At 34.8% G+C, this 22,876-nt stretch overlaps 2 protein-coding genes across 2 annotated transcripts in view; one reads left to right on the plus strand and one right to left on the minus strand.

Moving 5' to 3' along the window:
• The window catches only part of pkd1l2a (polycystic kidney disease 1 like 2a), a 372,606-nt gene that overhangs the window by 103,494 nt on the left and 246,236 nt on the right, over positions 1 to 22,876 (minus strand). The gene's annotated exons all lie outside the window — the stretch shown is intronic.
• Positions 569 to 21,519, plus strand: bco1 (beta-carotene oxygenase 1). The gene is given in 11 exon segments (NM_001328495.1): positions 569 to 756; positions 2,922 to 3,050; positions 4,543 to 4,672; positions 5,350 to 5,497; positions 9,583 to 9,724; positions 12,254 to 12,474; positions 12,561 to 12,812; positions 16,191 to 16,293; positions 18,683 to 18,777; positions 18,931 to 19,042; positions 21,250 to 21,519. Coding segments are annotated over 11 exon segments (1,551 nt in total). The 5' UTR covers positions 569 to 692; the 3' UTR covers positions 21,405 to 21,519.

Here is a 22,876-nt window from a genome sequence, read left to right on the forward strand (position 1 = left end):
TTCTACTAACTGATTTCTTTTATCTTTGCCATGATGAGGGGGGCTAATAATATTGACCTTAAAAACTGCATTTAATCAAGCCGAAATCAAACAAATACAATTTTCTCTAGAAGAAAAAATATTACAGGCAATACTGTGAAAACTTTCTTGGTCTGTAAAACATCATTTAGGAAGAAAAAAATCACAAGACGGCTAATAATGTTGATTTCAACTCTATATTAAACTGAAACGATTCAGTTTTAATTTACATCAGCATTCTACATCAGCATTCTAACTATAATTCATAATAATTCCTTCATGTTGTCCCAACACAAATCAATTGTGTGAATATTTTTTTACAGCGTAGATTGAATGTTAAAACAGCTTGCCATAGTTGCTTTTGATTGGTGGCATGTTAAAAATGTAAATGTATTGGAATGTACTGGTTTTAACAGTCAAAAGCTGGCGGTTTGTTAAACGTACCTGTTTACCTGACATCTAGCCTATAATTGGTTTATGTAACGTCAAAAGCAGTTATGATAATGAGGAGACGATAAGAATAAAGAGAAGTTGTAAACACGGGTCTGTCGGTTCTCGCAGTGAGAGGCGGAGTCTTTACCTTGCCGAAGCTTTATAGACAGTTTGTTTTCGAGTACTTATTGTCACTTCTTATCACTTTCTTGGAGAAACTTGGAGAAAGACAGTCTGGAAGGATGCAGTACGACTATGGCAAAAACAAGGAAGAACATCCGGAGCCCATCAAAACTGAAGTAAAGGGTAGGTTGAGGTTGGTTTGTGGGGCAACTTTTGTGTTTCTTTGCTCGAAGTGTACGCATTTGGACTGTGTTAATTAGCATTTCACCCGAAAGCTATACGTTTCTGGTGGAGTTTATGGTGATATCTGTTGACCATATGTTACAAAGTCTTATTCCTTCGCAAAACTCTGATGTCAATAAAACTTAAAAGTAGCGGTAATGTTTTATTTTGGACTGCTTGCTTATGCATAAATCCGTGTCATGTATGGCAAATATCTTATAAGTTTTTAAAGAAACATTTTCTACACATTTCTAAACATTTGGTGTAGTATCTACGTCGCCTATAGGTCTGTTATTCTTTTTATATAATTTTTATTATTAATATTTAAAAGAAATATATTATAATGTTTGTGAATTTACAATACCTTACATTTTTTTAAATCGTCATTGTTTAAAGACAAATGAATGAGCTTCTAAAAACAATCTTTCAGAATTGTTTTCAGATTAAAATATAATTAGGCTACTAATATTAGAAATATAAGGCTATAGCTTAACTTGACGTTTTAAGATGAATAAAAATGCTTGTTTTTAACCAATATGCTTTTGGTATTCTTTAGTAATAAATCATTTACCTGCGACAAATATTTGCTTTGTTAAATAGGTTGCTGTGTATGTTAAAATCCATACTGCAACACTCAGCATTGTAGCCCACTGATACACGTCCTGCCATTCACATGGGGACCAAATTTGCTAAGGTGCAGTTTTGACATTCACATCAAATAATTTTTTTTTTGTTTTAAGAGTTTTATTCAATAACTTTAACCAAAAAATCTAATAAAAATTTACTTTTCTTAATGAGCTAATGAAAACTGTTCTAGACTAATCTAAAACTATTATAGTTCTATGAAAAAAAATTATAGGCCTATATATTACCGGTCAAAAGTTTGGGGCATTTATTATGCAGCATTTATTAAATGTAAAAAATATATTTAATTAAATAACTGTTTTCTTGTTGTATGTAGTTTCTAATTAAACCATTAATCCAGTCATTATTGCTTTTATTACTATTACAATTATTAATAATAATATTAATAACAATAACAATAGTAATTGATATTAGAGTGATTTCTGAAGAATTATGTCACTCTGAAGACTAGAGTAATGAAGCTTTCATCTTTAAAATTACTGTAATAAAATATTAAACTAAATAATTATAAACTACTTCTGAACAGTTATTTTATAGTGCAATAATTCACAATTTTACAATTTGTACTGTATTTGTGCTGAAATAAATACAGCCTTGGTGAGCAGGAGAAACTTATTTTAAAACATTTAAAAATCCTACTGACCCCATATATATATATATATATATATATATATATATATATATATATATATATATATATATATATATATATATATTCTGTAATACCTGTTCCAAGGTATGTAAGGTTTTTTTTAATTGTTTTATGTGTTGTAAAAAAATGAGTGTTTTTGAAACTAATGAAGAGAGCAGAAGTCAGTGATTTATTTGAACTATTTAGCCCGACATGTTTACTGTTTTAAAATATTATAAATGTTCCTTAAAATAAAATAAATTGTGTTCAGTTGTTTTAATTTACCCAGACTTTAAAAAAAAAGAAACTTACCATGAAACTGTGATTTTTTTTTTTTTAAATCTTTAATTAAGGTTATCATAACGTCAGAAACTTATACCAGCCAATGCCTAGTTGGTCATCATTTACTCATGCTTTACTTGTATCAAACATTTATGGGCTTCTTTCCTCTGCTGAACACAAATGAAATTATTTTATAAAATGCTGGAAACCTGTAATCTTTCCATAGTATTTGTTTTTCCGCTATGAAAGTCATTGTTTACAGGTTTTCAGTTTTCTTCAGAATATTTTCATTAGGATTCATCAATAAAAACAAAAACAAAAAAACCTTTGGATTGAATTTGAACCACTGGAGGGAGAGTAAATATTGAGTAAATTTTAATTTTTGGGTCAAATATTTCTTTAAGGTTTGTCTTTTCTATATATATATATATGTAGTTCTGGTCAGGTCAAGTGCCATGATGGAGTTTTTTTTTTTATTTAATGTCAGATGGTTTGAACAGAGAAGTAGACAGTTTATTATGTATACTGTTCAGATTAAAATATATTAAACGTTTCAATCTGTCTGCAGGCTCGATTCCTGAATGGGTGCAGGGAACACTAATACGCAATGGACCTGGCATGTTCTCTGTTGGAGAGACGACATACAACCATTGGTTTGATGGAATGGCACTTTTGCACAGTTTTGCAATTAATAAAGGTATTACCTTCATTGGACATTAGCTTTAATAAAGAAGCTAATAAATTATCTTTTTATCGCCTATAACAATGGTTCTCGAACTTTTTTCACCAAGTACCATCTCAAAAAAAATTGTCTCTCCAATTACCACCAAAATGACCAGTATTGAAATAAAGTAGCATAGTTGGCCAAATTAAGCAGCTAAAGCACAGCACAGTTCGAAAACGAGGCGTATTCATATGTATACAATTTGACAACTTGACCACGTGACTCGCAGAGTGGCATTCTGAAAAGTTAAGAGGTTTTCAACTGCGTACGCCTGGAATACGCAAGCGCGTCGTGCTGCAGTTCCTACTCATTTTGCTAGTCTGTGGGTTAAATTTTGATGCTCAAGTGACCGAGTTGTAACAAGAGAATACGGTAATTTTTCAAAATAAAAGATTTTTCAAAATAAATGTTCATTCAGACTTCTGAACTCAGACTCAGACGTTCAGACTTCATAATAAATAAAACGGAAATAATTAATCATTTTTTGTGCGGCCCGCTACTAATTGATCTATAGACCGGTGCCAGTCTGTGGCCCGAGGGTTGGGGACCACTGTTCTAGCGCGTATCTGCTCTGCAAGCACCACGCACCTCTTTCTCTATTTCTGCGTCATTTAGAGTGATTTTTAGCAGCTGATGACGCGATGCACTAAAGTAAACATTCTAAGCACAGCGTGTTGATTGTAAGCTTTAGAGAACAGCTGATGTTAATCACATCAGTGTTATCGAACACATCAAATGATTAAAAGACATTTTTTCTTCCATTCCCCAGTGATTCCTCCGCATACTACTAGAAGTAAGCCTGCGTACCACTAGTGGTACACATACCACAATTTGAGAACCAATGGCCTATGACATTAATGTTTTATCTGAAAACACAATGCAAATGCATAGTCTTTTATCACATTCATACAGTTGGAAACCAAAATAATATTATTAGGGATGTTCAAAATAATCGATTAACCGTTAACCGAACGGGTGCGTATGTAACCGATTAATGGTATCAGTTAAACGAATAATAATAAAATTTTATAAACATTTAATAAGTCAGACACAAAATAGACACGTAAATTTGTTTAACATTTGACCAGTTAACCGTTAATAACCGATTAACGAGCGGCGGTTGTCGGGTAGCAAAATTAACCGAAATTAATATACCTACTTCAGAATTATTAATCCTTCTGTATATTTCCCCCCCAATTTCTGTTTTACAGAGACCAGATTTTTTTTAACACATTTCTAAACATAATAGTTTTACTAAACGACTAATTTCTAATAACTGATTTATTTTCTCTTTGCCATGATGACAGTAAATAATATTTGACTAAATATTTTTCAAGATACTAGTATTCAGCTTAAAGTGACATTTAAAGGTTTAACTAGGTTAACTAGGCAAGTTAGGGTAATGATTTTAATGTTATTATTTCTGAGCATCATTTAAATGTCTTTACTGTTGTTTAATTCTCAGGAGAGGTGACGTACAGGAGCAGATATCTTCGAGGTGACACCTATAACTCCAACATGCAGGCCAATAGAATAGTAGTCTCGGAGATGGGGACCATGGCATACCCGGACCCATGCAAAAACATATTCTCCAAGTAAGTAGCATTACTCTGTGGTGCAGTTGATTTAGAAATAGAATGCAAAAAGTGGATTTATCAAGATTGATCAATCTAAATAAATGAAAAAAAATGGGGCGGCATGGTGGCTCATTTGTTAGCAATGTCGCCTCACAGTAAGATGGTCACTGGTTCGAGTCCCGACTGGATCAGTTGGCATTTCTGTTTGGAGTTTGCATGTTCACCCTGTGTTTGCATGGGTTTCCTCCGGATGCTCCGGTTTCCCCCACTGTCCAAAGAGAAGTGAAAGTGCATGGGTGTTTCCCAGTCCTGGGTTGTTGTTGGAAGGGCGTCTGCTGTGTAAAACATATGCTGGAATAGTTGGTGGTTCATTCTGCTGTGGCGACCTCTGATAAATAAGGGACTAAGCTTAAGGAAAATGAATGAGTGAATGAACAAGTTAACTTAATTCCTTCATGCTGTCCCAACACAAATCGATTGTGTGGAATTCAACATTTTTTACAGTGTAGATTGATTGTTAAAACAGCATGCCCTAGTTGATTTAAATTGGTGGAATAATTGTCGATTCATTCTGCTGTGGTGACCCCTGATAAATAAGGGAACTGAAATAACTGAAGGAAAATGAATGAATAAATGTCTGCATAAACCTGTTGTTAATTATACATTAATTGTGTTTCTTTTAACTCTGTTTACAGAGTGATCACCTTCCTCAGCCACACCATCCCAGACTTCACTGACAACTGTGGGAATAACATAATCAAATATGGAAATGACTTCCATGCTACGTCTGAAACCAATTATATTCGGAAAATTGACCCTGTTACTTTAGAGACTCAGGAAAAGGTAAAAAAAAAAAAAAAGATGTGGTTGGAATAATATCTAGTTCAGTCATGAAACTGTATCCGCTTGTTAAGTGGTGGCGTATGTAATACTGTTTCCGGGTCCAAGCCGCCACTCATTTCAGTTGAAAAATCATTCGTTTATGATCACTTTTTATTCATATCACACATTAAAGTTAATTTTATATAAAGTCATAGTGTACGCAACAATCTCTGGGCTTGCTGCATCACAAATACAAAAATTTCAACAGTTTATAAAAAAATGAATCACTTTCTGGCCATCGGATATTAGGCATGGACATATATTGCGATCGGGATTTTCGAAAGTATTAAATCGATTTGTAAACGTTTATTATTACCATTTTACGAGTCTCCCCATTCAGTTGAATAGAGCGCTCGGACCTGGAAGCCGCTTGGCATGACTTCACACTTAACAAGAGAATATTGCAAAAAATGCTTTTCTTACTTAATTATTTTTGTCTTGTGTCTTGTACAAATATCTGAAAATTCTTAAATCATGCAACATTTTTAAGACAAGCAAAGCATAATGTCTTGTTTTAAGGAATAATATATCAAAATTAAGTGAGTTTTTCCTTAAAAAAAGCTAAATAATCTGCCTGTGGTGTGAGCAAAATAATCTTGTCTTTTGACTTTTGCTTACTCCATTGGAAATTATTTTGCTTGTTTTGGAGAAAAACTCACTTAATTTTCACATTATTTTTTACAACAAGACAAAATGTTTTGCTTGTCTAGAAAATGTTTCTTGATTTAAGGATTTTTAGATATTTGGACAAAAAAAATTAAGTAAGAAAGCATTTTTAGATTGGGGTGTATGAAAGGTCCTTTAGATCAGTGTTTCCCAACCCTGTTCCTGAAGTAGGGTTGTCACGACACAGGTAGGGTTGTAACAATATACCGGTATGACGGTTTACCACGATTTGAACGTGCAGGATTATCATACCATGAACAATTGCATATCAACGGTTTTAACCCTTAAAGACCGAGACAGCCGCCCGCGGCTAAAAATAAGTATTGCTCTTAAATGTTTAATAACTTTTGATCCGCTGATCCGATTCATACAATTCAAAGATTGGCATAAAGAAGAGAATTTCAGCTTTCCAGTGCTGTATCACATAACATTCGTATCACATAACATAACATTCCGGAGGCTCCGGAATCAGTGCGGTTACGTCATCAAAATTTGACAACGCTGATTTGACAAAGAAACGCTCGTCACTGTGTCTCCGGACAAACCAGACACGATACATTGATGCATTGTCCCTCCTCCATGCCCAGATTGGTTCAAACTCGCTATATCACAACCAATAAGCATAGGTTTCGCTTTTGTTTGTGGACCAACAACGAGCTTTTTGAACAACACAGAATAAGAGATAAGCATACATTTATGCGTGGCTAAATAAAACGCTAAAAAAAAGTTTTGCATGAAATAATTCTCATACTAAGTACTATTGCATGCACAGCAGCACAGAAACATGACAAAACAGTGACACAGCAAAGACGAACTGCTGCTCTTGCTGTTTTCAAAAGACGCAAATGATGGTGCAGCTGTTTGTCTGCATTGCATATCTATGCTGGCACATAAAACCTAAGGATGTTCCATATTGAATCTAGTTTCGTTATGTAACTATTTATAGTATAGTAAATATTTATATCTATTTTTTTACTGAGGATTTGCACCATGTTTATTTGGACTTTATTTGGACTTTGACACATTATTTATTATTTTCTTATTTTTTTATTTGTTCATTGTAAGTGGTGTTGTTTATAGTAACTGAAAATATATTATTTGGAAAAAGTCAAATTTGCTTCACTGTTCTATTATTTTGTAACATTTGTAACATACCGTATACCGCGAAACCGTCAAACCGTGGTATTGTTTTAGACGATTATCATACCGTAAAAAATTCATACCGTTACAACCCTAGACACAGGAATTCAGTACCAATCTAAACTGAAATTTTAAAAATGTCCATTTCCCGCTAACATTTTAGTGCTATTAGGCACGTTCTTAAACGGTGCCGATTTGTTGTTGTGTTCATGTGCTCAACAGAAATGACTGTAATCGGCCATGAAGATCATCAGTTCACCAAACTCATCTCTGTTTACTTAGTGTAACCACAGATGCATGGACACTGGAGCATTTCAAAGGCAAAAGTTCAATCAGTGAATTGTTCGTATGTCAGCTTATAGACAAACCAGCTGATTGACGTGACTTTGAAATGCTCCAGCGCTGTTTAAGAGCGTGCTCAGTAGCGCTCAAATGTTAGCTGGAAATTTTGTATATTTTTTAAAACTTCAGTATCGATTAGGACTTAATTCCAGTATCGTGACAACAAAGGCACACCAACAGTACACATTTTCATCCTAATCAAACCAGGCACAGGTCTATATTTTTTTAAGGGGTTAAGTAGGAGGTAGATAAATAGGATGCTTCTGAAATCGCCTTTTACTCTATAAGTACTGCATTTGAATTTTAATTTACTACTCAACCGTTAGAAACGAACATTCTATAGAGTATGAATGTGAGTAGAATAGAACTCAGATCTACTACATCTGCCATTTTGTAATCATTACGTGACCCATCCGCATCAGTTGTGTCGCTTCGCTCCCATTCATGAATTCTTTTGCGGTGCATCATGGCGTAGCATAACCTGCATCGGATGCGCACTTTAGAATATCACCGGAAGTAGGAGCTCATCCAGGTACTTCACACATACTGTTTTTTTTCACACATACTACTCTGCTCGCATATTGTTTTTAGCGTAAACGATTAAAACATTGTTCCTTCCGTACAAGATGCATAACTTCAATTCACCAGCATAATAGACATTGCTTTAAGTCTTCTTAAATCCCAGCATCAGAATATATTATTATTGTGTTTAATTTAAAGTTAATGTTATATTTAATAAATTTTTGTAAAAGTTTGAAATTATACAATCATATTTTTTTATCATGTTTATTTATTACAGCATGACAATTAAAAAAATAAAACATTAAATTCATGCAAATTAACGCTAACCTAACTGATCTTTTATGAATAAAAACATCATCACTGCACAAAGATTATCCAAACAGCGTTTGCAGCATTTCTCTCAGGCTCTCTCTGTGGCAGAGAGTAGTCGCGCCATGTAATCACCCACAACTGACATTTAAATATCCCCATTTTAAAACATTTATTCAACAAAAGATAATCGATTTAACAATTTGTGATAACATAATATTCAATTGATAAAATCTGTAATACTGTGTGATGCACAAATAAATGCAAATGCATATTGTCGTTCCTCTAAATGTCTCCCATCCCAAGTGACACTCGTCCCTTTAGTTTGCCTACTGTCTATTTTAAAGCGCATTAGGTGGACGTAGCACACTTACAGATTTTTTGAGAAACATATGGTAGGAGGTATAAAGATGACACAGATTATAGCTGGTCTACGACCTATGTATTTAGAGATTGGTGTTAAACAATAATCTGTACGTAACATGGTTGTGTACAGAATATGGTTAGTCTCAAGAGTTGAAACGGACATTTGAATAATTCTTTCTCATACAGCAAGAGCATGTCTTTCATATAACTACACTGGTCTGCCTAAACAAATAGCTATGATTTGATATCTATGTGGTTAACATGTTTCTGCTTTGATATATACATAGCAGAGTGTGTAGCTCTCTTAAACAACCATAACAGAAGATCCATCACATGGTCATATTCCAGGACTCTTAGGCGTTATATTGTGAAAGGAGTCTTTTCACACGTATTTTCACACTTAAATTAACCCCCAGTTGACTTTAAGCCCACTGAACATCTTTGGAATGTGTCTGACTTTACTGAATGGTTCAACCCTGGGTCCAAAAGTGACCACTTTTAGGATCGTTATTAGCTTTGATTATGGTGTGCATTCATCATGACATTGTTTCGACATTCACATACAAAGCCACAAAGTTTTTAATCCATCAAGAGTTCCTCAAATGACCTTGAGGAGATTCAGGGTATTATAAATTGTCATTATTGAAATGTTTTTGTCTGCATGTTCTCAAAGATTATTGTGGTTGTGTTATTTCTTCAAGATTGACTACTTGAAATACCTTCCTGTAAGTATCGTGGCTTCTCATACACATTATGACAAAGAGGGAAACAGCTACAGTATGGGAACATGCATCGCTGAGAAGGGCAAAACCAAATACATGTTGTTCAAGGTCCCAGGAGAAAGTAAGTATGCTGTTGCATTTTCTGCTTCATGATTCACCTAACTATTTTTAAACGTAAGATTTTGTTTCGATCTAAACCCCAATTTATTAACTATGTAGAACCAGTTATGTGAATTCAGAACAATCTTTTTTTCTAAATGATTTAGTATTTACCAGAGGTGCGAGTAAGTCACACATGTGCAATTCACAAGCAAGTCTCAAGTCATAACCTTCAAGTCTCAAGCAAGACAATTTTTCAAGTCAAGTCACTGCTTATTTCAAGTCACGTCAAGTCAAGTCGTAGCTTAGTCTAGCAAGTCACTTTCAAGTTAATCTAATTAAATATATATTAGAGCTGCACAATTAATCGTAAAAAGATTGGGTCGATCTCGATTCGACCCCCTAGACCACAGGTTTCAAACTCAGTTCCAAAAGAGCCGCAGCTCTGCACAATTTAGTTCCAACTCTAATTAAACACACCTGATCAAACTGATTGAGTCCTTCGGGCTTGTTTGAAACCTACAGGTAAGTGTGTTGGAGCAGGGTTGGAACTAAACTGTGCAGGGCTTCGGCCCTCCAGGAATTTCAGGAGTTTGACACCCCTGACCTAGACGATCTTAATCCAGCATTTCTACGATTCTGTCAATCATATTTTCAAGAGAAGCAAAAAGTGACCTTGCAAGTCCTCACATTGTTTTACATACATTATTCAGCAACGTGGACACTTCCAAATAGTGTTGAAAGAGTCACATGCTGTATTTATAAGATACAATTTCACCTCAAAAATGTAATTTCTGTCTTCATGTAATGTATTTGCGATCGCAAAGTCACTTGTGACGTGAGTTGACTGTCAGCTGTTGACACAGGGAGGGCGGGCGCACGCGCCTCTGAATGAAGTTTACTTTAGTGAACAAAACCTGCATATGCTGTAAATAACAGGTAATGAAGTTGTAAATAACATTCAGGTTGTGGCATAGAGTGATCGTTTGGGAGCCGCGTGGGAAGTGAACTGCTCTTTGAAACCGAAAGCGCACACAGCCAGATGTAGCTGACTAATTCCAGCCCAAAAAGTATCCAAAAGCCACCATTCCAAGTCTATACAAAATTTTGCATTTTAACCAACAGTACAGCTACACAAAACCTATTGCTGTTGTACGACATGTTTGAGAATAACAATAATAATAGCCGAATAATAACAGATAATAACAGAATCGTGAGAAAATCGTGATCTTTATTTTAGGCAAAAAAAATTGTGATTCACATTTTAGCCAGAATCGTGCAGCTCTAATATATATATATACATACATACATACATACATACATACATACATACATACATACATACACACATACACACACACACACAATATATATATATATATATATATATATATATATATATATATATATATATATATATATATATATATATATATATATGTGTACAGTATATAAACCATTTGAAATGACACTTTCATCTCTAGTAAATCAGATGGTGTTCTGCTTAGGGGAATGTGTGTGCTTACTTCAAAGCCATTCAAATATTATGCTTTTAATTAAACGAGACCCTAAATGACAAAACCAATCTTAAAGTGCACAGGTGCATTTTTTTGGGAAAAAAAAATATTCATCAAAAATGAATAATCAAAATTATAATTTTTTCTTTTATTACATCTTCCTCAAAGACATTTTGTACATTTCAATAACTCCAATAAAAAATGTTTTGATTAGTAATATGAATTGCTGAGAATGAACTCTAAAGGTAATTTTGAACCTTTAGATTGCAGATAATATATATATTTTTTACACATTACAGACTTTTGAGATCCTTAATCCTTAATACTTAATTCTTCATTTTCCCCCCGATAAATTGTTTTTAAAAAGATGCATGTAAGTAAAAAAAACTGGAATATAGCATTTAACATTGTTTTGATTAAATTTTTTTTTTTATTAAACTTAACCTCTAACATGTCAAAAACTTAAACGATAAACATTAGCATACGTGCTACTCACAGGTTTGAAATACACTTGCGGTGGTAGCCGGATTAAAACACACCATTTACCCACGTCACATAAATAGTTACCCATATGCGACAAACAAAACATATTCAATTTTTTACAATACTTTCTTTTATTATGACAATATCATACACTGTTTACTTTCAATGGGTTAAAGTAAAAAAAAAAAAAACCTTTTTCCGACTTTGAATCTTGTGTATTGTACGGTCCAATCCTAATAAAGGACAAAATGCTAAAAAATGTATTCTAAAAACAGTATATTTAGGATAATACAAATATAATCAGGAGATTATATGCCTTAAACTGAACAATTAGCAAAACATTTGTAATCATTTTGAAAAAGTTGGATAGTGAAAAAGTTTTGCATTTACATTTTGACCAGGCTGTGTCGCCAGATTCTGAGCACTTTGAAAACTTGAATCATTTTGTAGATCAATTGATTCAGACTGTAGAAATGTAGTATTTTTCATGAATTACACAACCTGCTTGCATTCAGTAACCCTCTACTGAACTCTAAGCAATTGATCCTAAGGCAGGCCAGATGGATCTCCACCTTTGAAAAGCGCTGAGGCTGTGTGCACCCTGCCCTGCCGTTCCCTCCTCACGCCAAGTTACTACCACAGCTTTGGCATGACCGACAACTACTTCATCTTCATCGAGCAACCCTTGAAGCTGGATATCCTAAAAATGGCCACGGCTTATTTGAGGAGGGTGAGCTGGGCCAGCTGCATGAAGTTTCACCCTGAAGACAGTGTAAGAATGTACTCTTTTAGATGTGCTTGGTATCTGGAAAATGTCACTATTTACTTAGCATTTCTTTAAACTCTCATGTTCACCAGACACTCATTCATCTTATTGACCGAAACACAAAAAAGGAGGTTGCGACCAAATTCTACACTGATGCAATGACCGTCTACCATCAAGTCAATGCCTTTGAAGACGATGGGCATGTTGTTTTTGACGTGATTGCCTATGATGACAACAACTTGTATGAATTCTTTTACCTGAACAAGCTGAAGGAGACGATGGGAGCAACAAATTTGTACTGCAAACCCAAGTTCACAAGATTTGTGTTTCCCCTTAGTGACCAGGTATGCTGTTTACAGTGTTTGCTGATTTTTATTTGATAAGCATCCACAGAAATTACTGGGTGAATATGGATTTCGGATAAGGAATATACAGATTTCAACAAAAACCTTCAACTGATTGTATACCGAAACCAATACTGATATACAGAATTTAACAAAAACCTTCAGCCTATACTATACCAATAGCGATATATGGATTTCAACAAAAACCTTCAGCCGACAGTTTACCAATACCGATATACCTATTTCAACAAAAACCTTCCAAAACCAATACCGATATACAGATTTCAACAAAAACCTTCAGCCAATACCGATATAAGAATTTCAACAAAAACCTTCAACCGACAGTTTCCCAATACAGATATACGGATTTCAACAAAAACCTTCAGCCAATACCGATATACGAAATTCAATAAAAACCTTCAGCCAATAGTATATTAATACCGATAAAGTGATTTCAACAAAAACCTTTAGTTAATACCAATACTAATATATGGATTTCAATAAAAACCTTCACCCGATATCAATACCGATCTACAGATTTCACCAAAAACCTTTAGTTAATACCAATACTAATATATGGATTTCAATAAAAACCTTCACCCGATATCAATACCGATCTACAGATTTCACCAAAAACCTTTAGTTAATACTAGGGTTGTAACGGTATGAATTTTTCACGGTATGATAATCGTCTAAAACAATACCACGGTTTGACGGTTTCGCGGTATACGGTATGTTACAAATGTTACAAAATAATAGAACAGTGAAGCAAATTTGACTTTTTCCAAATAATATATTTTTAGTTACTATAAACAACACCACTTACAATGAACAAATAAAAATAAGAAAATAATAAATAATGTGTCAAAGTCCAAATAAAGTCCAAATAAACATGGTGCAAATCCTCAGTAAAAATAGATATAAATATTTACTATACTATAAATAGTTACATAACGAAACTAGATTCAATATGGAACATCCTTAGGTTTTATGTGCCAGCATGGATATGGTTGTCTGTGGATATGGATTTGGATATGGTTGTCTGCAATGCAGACAAACAGCTGCACCTTCATTTGTGTCTTTTGAAAACAGCAAGAGCAGCAGTTCGTCTTTGCTGTGTCACTGTTTTGTCATGTTTCTGTGCTGCTGTGCATGCAAAAGTACTTAGTATGAGAATTATTTCATGCAAAACTTTTTTTTTTTGGCGTTTTATTTAGCCGCGCATAAATATATGCCTTTCTCTCATTCCGTGTTGTTCAAAAAGCTTGGTCCACAAACAAAAGCGAAACCTATGCTTATTGGTTGTGATGTAGCGAGTTTGAACCAATCTGGGCATGGAGGAGGGACAATGCATCAATGTATCATGTCTGATTTGTCCGGAGACACAGTGACGAGCGTTTCTTTGTCAAATCAGCGTTGTCAAATGTTGATGACGTAACCGCACTGATTCCGGAGCCTCTGAAAGTCCGCGAATGTTATGTGATACAGCACTGGAAAGCTGAGATTCTCTTCTTTATGCCCATCTTTGAATTGTATGAATCAGATCAGCGGATCAAAAGTTATGAAACATTTAAGAGCAATACTTATTTTTAGCCGCGGGCGGCTGTCTCGGTCTTTAAGGGTTAAAACCGTTAATATGCAATTGTTCATGGTATGATAATCGTGCACGTTCAAATCGTGGTAAACCGTCATACCGGTATATTGTTACAACCCTAGTTAATACCAATACCGATATATGGATTTCAATAAAAACCTTCAGCCGATACAAATACCGATATACAGATTTCAACAAAAACCTTCAGCCAATACCAATACCGATATATGGATTTCAACAAAAACCTTCAGCCAATACCAATACAGATATATGGATTTTAATAAAAACCTTTACCCGATACCAATACAGATATATGGATTTCAATAAAAACTCTCACCCGATACCAATACAGATATATGGATTTCAATAAAAACTCTCACCCGATACCAATACAGATATATGGATTTCAATAAAAACCTTTAGCCAATACCAATACCGATCTACAGATTTCAGCAAAACCTTCAGCCAATACCAATACTGATATATGGATTTCAACAAAAACCTTCAGCCAATACCAATACAGATATATGGATTTTAATAAAAACCTTTACCCGATACCAATACAGATATATGGATTTCAATAAAAACTCTCACCCGATACCAATACAGATATATGGATTTCAATAAAAACCTTTAGCCAATACCAATACCGATCTACAGATTTCAGCAAAACCTTCAGCCAATACCAATACTGATATACAGATTTCAACAAAAACCTTCAACCAATACCAATATTGATACATAGATTTTAATAAAAACCTTCACCCGATACCAATACCGATATATGGATTTCAATAAAAACCTTCACCCGATACCAATACCGATCTACAGATTTCACCAAAAATCTTTAGCCAATACCAATAACGATATACAGATTTCAACAAAAACCTTCAACGAATATCGATATACAGATTTCAATAAAAACTTTCAGCTGATACCAATACTGATATACGCATTTCAACAAAAACCTTCAGTCGATAGTATACCACTAGCAATACTGATATGCGCATTTTAACACAGAGCTTTAGTCGATACCAATACCAATATATGGATTTCAACAAAAACCTTTAGCTGATATTAAACCAATACCGATATTGATATTCGGATTTCAACAAAAGCCTTTAGCCTATACCAATACCAGTCAAGTGCATATAAACCTATACAGTAATATCTTTTTTTCTCTCCATTAAATTAATGAAAGAGGCATAAGTTAATAAGAACGCAACCATATAATAGAACATATTTATTAAATAAAATGAAAGCCACTGCTGTTGATAAGTGCTGTAAATAAGCTTTGCTGATCAATAAAAGTAGTGCAGTTGATTTCTTTTTGTTCAATATGGTTTAGCCCAAACTAATCAGTAGTTTTGTGTCAGCAGCTGCTCTCCTGATGTAAATCTGAGATTTTGTACATATTAGACTTTGATTTGATATTTTGTACAGATGAAATTTAGATTTTTTTGCAATTATTTATTGCTTTTGCTCTAGGAAAATCTTTACACTATTTAACAGATGTTCGACTCATTGTTTATGTGTGATTAATAACAATCAGTCTCAGCCTTTTTCAGATTATTGCTGATATGCCAGTAGCTTTAAATTAATTCGATATTGGCCTATAAATATCAGCTGGCAGTACTTCTGTGCATCCATGATTTGTTTTAAATTTTCAGACATTAAGCTGCCATGCAAACACCGGTGTTTCCATTGTGTACTTTTTAATATGTTGTGTTACGGTTATATTCAGTAAACATGTATTGAGTGCTTTCATTTATCTTGACACCCAGGGTGAGACAGGTGAGAATCTGGTCAAACTTAAATACACAACAGCAAGTGCTGTGAAGGAGAAAGATGGGAAAATAATGTGTCAGGGAGAGGTTCTATGTGAAGGTAAGTTTAAATATGCTATGTATATATGGCCAATTTATTAGGTACTCTACCTAGTACTAGAACTCTGTTGATTTTTTAACATGGGTTAAGGATTTTGGTCCATACAGGCATGACTGCATCACACAATTACTGCAACAGCACAGCCATGATGTAAACTATGGAGGACCAGTAGTGCCAATTAGAAATAAAATGTTAAATCTAATTATCAATTTAATAATTGAAGCATTAAAATGTGTAAAAATGAATCACAAAATTGATAATTAATGGACAAATAAGTTAACATAATTAAATGGGTTTATTTAAATTGTGTTTTTTAATGGTCATTTAATAAAGTTGTAAAACAATACATTTATAAATAACTTTTAAATGTATAAATAAATGGACAGTTTTATAAATGTTTATTTAAATCAAGTTTTAAAATGCTGATTAATCAAACAATAAAGAGTGTATTAATAATTTAAAATGCATTTAAATGCACAAATTAAATAACTTTTTAAAAAGGCATTTGAAAAATGCTTTTCTCTCTGTTTGCCACTTACTTTTCCTTTTCTTTTGCCACATACATTTCTCAAAAAATTGAGTTTAAAAATGCCATTGGATAGTCCACACGTTGGAGCAACCAATAAACTTTCACCTTAAGCCGAGCTAAACCCTCTTTCGCTTAATGTAAATGAAATGCGCACTGTCATTAGACAGAGAGAAAACCATAGCTCAAGACTTAATGCACGGCTGTGTCTCTGTATTTCAAATAATGTATAAAATTAACTAAACCTTTTTCAGCTACATCTGAATGATGAAATAAGAGCTACACAAATCTTTTAGATTATTATTATTATTAATATTATTATTATTATTAATAATAATAAATTCTTTTTAAATTGTCAATAATTTGATTCTTCATATATTTCCAACCGGCACTTCTAGCCCTCCATAGTAAATCTCTCATTTCATCTCATCCAAATCTGCTCTGTTTGATTACTATCTGGTGGATGTGGAGGCCAACATGGTTGTGTTTAAGATTACTGGTTTCAAGGTAAACCATGGTAAATTTTCTTCACAAAATGAAATAGCAATCAGATACATCAGTCAGAAAAATCCCAATTGGATTATATAAAGCAACTTTATGCATTTTTGTGAAAAACAATATTCACACTGAACTCTGTGGGGTAGTTTTTCAAGAGTAAAAGCAAATGTACCTATTAAAACACAGACAAATATGTACATGAAACCATAGAAACAAAAACAAACAATTCCAAAACGCTGGGATTCATGTGAATGTTGTTTGTCTCAAAATTGCATAAAGCTCCAATTTTTATTTTTTATTTTTTTTAAATACAAAACATTGTAAAATTCCTTAGGTGTGTGACATTTGCTGTAACATGATATTTTTTGGTCATTAAAAAATAATTAAATTAATTAATATTGATAACCATGATCGTTTTTTTTCATACCATAATGCCACAAGGCAGGATGGATCCATGCTTGGTTCTGTATGCAAAATCTGCCCCTACCATCAGAATTTCACATTCGAAATCAAGATTATTCCTATTAAGCAAACATTTTTCAGTCTTCAATATTGTTCAACCCTTGTTTGAATCAGTGTGTTATTGTTAACTGACAGGAGTGACACTGATGTGATATTTTTCTGTTGCTGTGCCCTCCGCTGTTAGAAACTAGCCTAGATGACCATTAGCTGTTAAAAACTAGCTTCGAGCACCATCTGCTGTTAAAAACTAGCCTAGAGCGACATTCGCTGTTAAACTAACCTAGAGCACCATCTGCTGTTAAAAACTAGCCTAGAGCGACATCCACTGTTAAACTAACCTAGAGCACCATCTCCTGTTAAAAACTAGCCTAGAGCTTCATCTGCTGTTAAAAACTAGCCTAGAGTGCCCTCTGTTGTTTAAAAACTAGCCTAGAGTGTCATCCGCTGTTAGAAACTAGCCTAGATGACCATCAGCTGTTAAAAACTAGTCTAGAGCAACATCAGCTGTTAAAACTAGCCTTCTGTTGCTGTAGCTCATCTGCTTCAAGTTCTGATGGTTTTTTGTGTTTAGAGATGATCTTCTGCTCACCTTGGTTAAAACAAGTGATTATTTGAGAATGTTTGCCTTTTATATCAGTTTGAATCACCTCTTAAGCCATGTTTCATTCCCCCATTCTGATTCTCAGTTAAAACTTTAGCAGATCATTTTGACCCTACATTCAGTAAATGTATTAAGTTCTATCATGTCATTGGCTGATAGGATATTTGCATGAACTTGAGAAGGTGTACCTAATAAAGTGACCATAAAGGTATACATTACATGTGTATTTATTAATGGATGAAACGAAGACAACAGTTATTAGATTTTATTTATTAACCTCTGAACTCATGCATTTCATTTAGGTGTGGAACTTCCAAGAATTAATTACAACTTCAATGGAAAGAAGTACAGATATTCTTACATGTGTTGTGTAGATGAATCCCCAGTGGCCACAAGGGTATTGAGCGTTTTACTTTTTCACAGTACATTTATGAGCATTTTTTATCAGTAAATGCATTTTATTAGAATCAAAATCACAACCCTGGTAGTATTAGATACATGTTGAAATATTTTAGCAAATCATTTTTGAATTCTGTGCATTTTCTTCCAGATTGTGAAGTTTGATGCTGACACAAAGCAGCAGATTGAGTGGAAAGGAGATGACGGTTTTGCATCAGAGCCCGTTTTCATTCCCAGGCCTGGTGCAGTTGATGAAGATGATGGTTAGTTATTTAATCATACAGTATTTTATAGTATATTACTTTTATATACCACTTTAACCTAAATTAATCATTAACATATTTGGGAAAAGGTTTAGGCGAATTACAAAAGTTTTCTCTTGGCAAAATAAAAAAAAACTTTGCATGACTTTGAGCGCTTATCCTTGTGAGCATTTGAGTGTATGGTTAAAAACTAGCCTAGATCACAATCCGCTGTTAAAAACTTGCCTAAAGTGACATCCGCTGTTAAAAACTAGCCTAGAGCGTCATCTGCTGTTAAGCCAACTGCTTTAAAAAAATAGCCTAGAGTGCCAACTGCTGTTAAAAACTAGCCTAGAATGACATCTGCTGTTTAAAAACTAGCCTAGAGTGCCCACTTCTGTTAAAAACTAGCCTAGAGTGCCAACTGCTGTTAAAAACTAGCCTAGAACAACATCTGCTGTTAAAAACTAGCCTAGAGTGCCAACTGCTGTTAAAAACTAGCCTAGAGCAACATCTGCTGTTAAAAACTAGCCTAGATGACCATCAGCTGTTAAAAACTAGCCTAGAGTGCCCTCCACTGTTAAAAACTAGCCTAGAGTGCCAACTGCTGTTAAAAACTAGCCTATAGTGCCCTCCGCTGTTAGAAACTAGCCTAGATGACCATTAGCTTTTAAAAACTAGCCTAGAGCAACATCTGCTGTTAAAAACTAGCCTAGAGCGCCATCTGCTGTTAAAAACTAGCCTAGAGTGCCCTCCACTGTTAAAAACTAGCCTAGAGCTTCATCTGCTGTTAAAAACTAGCCTATAGTGCCCTCCTCTGTTAGAAACTAGCCTAGAGTGCCAACTGCTGTTAAAAACTAGCCTAGAACAACATCTGCTGTTAAAAACTAGCTTCGAGCACCATCTGCTGTTAAAAACTAGCCTAGAGCAACATTCGCTGTTAAACTAACCTAGAGCACCATCTGCTGTTAAAAACTAGCCTAGAGCGACATCCACTGTTAAACTAACCTAGAGCACCATCTCCTGTTAAAAACTAGCCTAGAGCTTCATCTGCTGTTAAAAACTAGCCTAGAGTGCCCTCTGTTGTTTAAAAACTAGCCTAGAGTGCCATGCGCTGTTAGAAACTAGCCTAGATGACCATCAGCTGTTAAAAACTAGTCTAGAGCAACATCAGCTGTTAAAACTAGCCTAGAGAACCATCAGCGATTAAAAACTAGCCTAGAGTGAAATCCGCTGTAAAACTAACCTAGAGCACCATCCTCTGTTAAAAACTAGCCTAGAGCACCATCCGCTGTTAAATACTAGCCTAGAGCACCATCTGCTGTTAAAAACCAGCCCAAAGCACCATCTGCTGTTAAAAACTAGCCTAGAGCGACATCTGCTGTTAAAAACTAGCCTAGAGTACCCTCCGTTGTTTAAAAACTAGCCTAGAGTGCCATCTGCTGTTAGAAACTAGCCTAGATGACCATCAGCTGTTAAAAACTAGTCTAGAGCAACATCAGCTGTTAAAACTAGCCTTGAGAACCATCAGCTATTAAAAACTAACCTAGAGTGACATCTGCTGTTAAACTAACCTAGAGGACCATCTGCTGTTAAAAACTAGCCTAGAGCACCATCCGCTGTTAAAACCTAGCCTAGAGCACCATCTGCTGTTAAAAACTAGCCCAAAGCACCATCTGCTGTTAAAAACTAGCCTAAAGTTCCATCTGATGTAAAATCTAACCTAGAGCACCATCAGCTGTTAAAAACTAACCCAGAGTGACATCTGCTGTTAAACTAACCTAGAGGACCATCCGCTATTAAAAACTAGCCCAAAGCACCATCTGCTGTTAAAAACTAGCCCAAAGCACCATCTGATGTAAAATCTAACCTAGAGCACCATCAGCTGTTAAAAACTAACCCAGAGTGACATCTGCTGTTAAACTAACCTAGAGGACCATCCGCTGTTAAAAACTAGCCCAAAGCACCATCTGCTGTTAAAAACTAGCCCAAAGCACCATCTGATGTAAAATCTAACCTAGAGCACCATCAGCTGTTAAAAACTAAACTAGCCTAGAGCACGATCTGCTATTAAAAACTAGCCTAGAGCGCCATCTGATGTTAAAAACTAGGCTAGTTTTTCAGAATCGATTAAATAAAGAATATCTTTTATAAATGTAAACAATTGTTTTTGCCACAGCTCTAAAATTGTAACTCAACATTTTTTCTGTGTCTTTCTTCTCTTTTAGGTGTAGTCCTGACAGTTATCATTAATAACAAACCTCTGCAGGGTGGCTTTCTACTGGTGCTTGATGCCAAGTCTTTCAAAGAGATTGCCCGGGCATGCTTAGATGTAGAAATTCACATGGACATGCATGGATACTTCATACCAGGCAGCAGCTGAGGGTTTGATGTCTGCCAGCTGTATAGCTATATATATATATTAAACATGAATGTTAAATGTTAGTCCCTTTTTTTACTGTAAATGCAGTAATAATAAAGATAAGTTATTACTGTCATTATGGTCACAGCAACTGTTTGAACTTTTGAAGGGATTCAGGGCTGGATTATAAATTAACAAGGCTTTTTCTGTAGGAAAATGAAGATTGTTCAGATTTTATTCATGCCTGTCTCTCATGCATCCAACATGCTGATATTGAACACTGATACACTATGACAAATAGTCAAGGCAACAAATATCTTTATCTTGCTTTAAAGGGCACATAGGTTAACCCTTTTTCATATTTATTATAAGTCTTTTGTGTCCCCTTAATGTGTCTGTAAAGTTTCAGCTCAAAACACCAATCAGAGTATTTATTATAGCTGCTTGAAATGTCTGTATTATAGCTGGGAAAAGGTTGTTGCTGTTTTTTTGCACTGGGCCTTTAAGGCCCCGTTTACACTAATGCGTTTTAGTTTGAAAACGCATAAGTTTTGCTACGGTTACGCCATCCGTCCACACTACGCCGGAGTTCTCGAGCGCCGAAAACGGAGCTTTTTGAAAACGCTGGAGAGGCCGTTTTCATTCTGAAACGCTGCTGCTCCGTCTCAGTGTGGATGGGGAAAGACGGAGACATCTGAAAACGGAGGCGGGGCTGCAGACATTCGCCTCTCTGATTGGGGCTTTTCCTCAATATTAAGTAGCCTAACACACAGTTCAGTCCTGAATCTTCTCCGTGTAAGTTCAGACTTCGCAAGTTTGATCAAGGCTGCATCTCTTCTTCTCAGTTTGATATGGAAAACATACCGAGGACACGCGTCAATCTTCACAGGGAACAGTGTACTTTATAACTTCATTCACATCACCTTGGCTTCGTTGTTTCACTTTCTCAACAATAAAATGTAAACTTGATATAAGGAACTGCCTATTTTTATTTTAATATTAACAACTAAACAGACAGCAGAAATGTTGAGGCGTCGTGCTGCATGAGCGTCATCTTCACTGTGTGCATATTTATAACAAAACGGAGCCGATAACAACTGCCTCCTTTCAATTTCAGTGAAAATACGAAACATACCCTCTCTTTTGCTGAATATCAGTTTTAATAATCGATAATGGCCATTATAAAAGTATAACATACAATAAGTTTATACATTATAGGAAATAAAGGCAAGCGATCAGTCAATATACAGAATGTAGGCTACAGTACATGGTTAAGTTACATTAATCATTAACTTATCTTTGCGCTCAGCCAAAACACGTTACCTGAGAACAAGTAATAGATTCCAATGACCAAAGTCAGGGAATATGTCGTTAGATAAAGACAACAAGATGAATGAAATATCACGTTTAATAAATATAGTGAGATTAGATCCAGCTGGAGATGCTTGATGAGAAGTCCGACTAGCAGAGCTTTCATCTGGGTAGAAATGCTG

This window comes from Danio rerio, chromosome 7, assembly GCF_052040795.2.
Source record: "Danio rerio strain M-AB ecotype USA chromosome 7, GRCz13ab, whole genome shotgun sequence".
Classification (NCBI taxonomy): domain Eukaryota; kingdom Metazoa; phylum Chordata; class Actinopteri; order Cypriniformes; family Danionidae; genus Danio; species Danio rerio.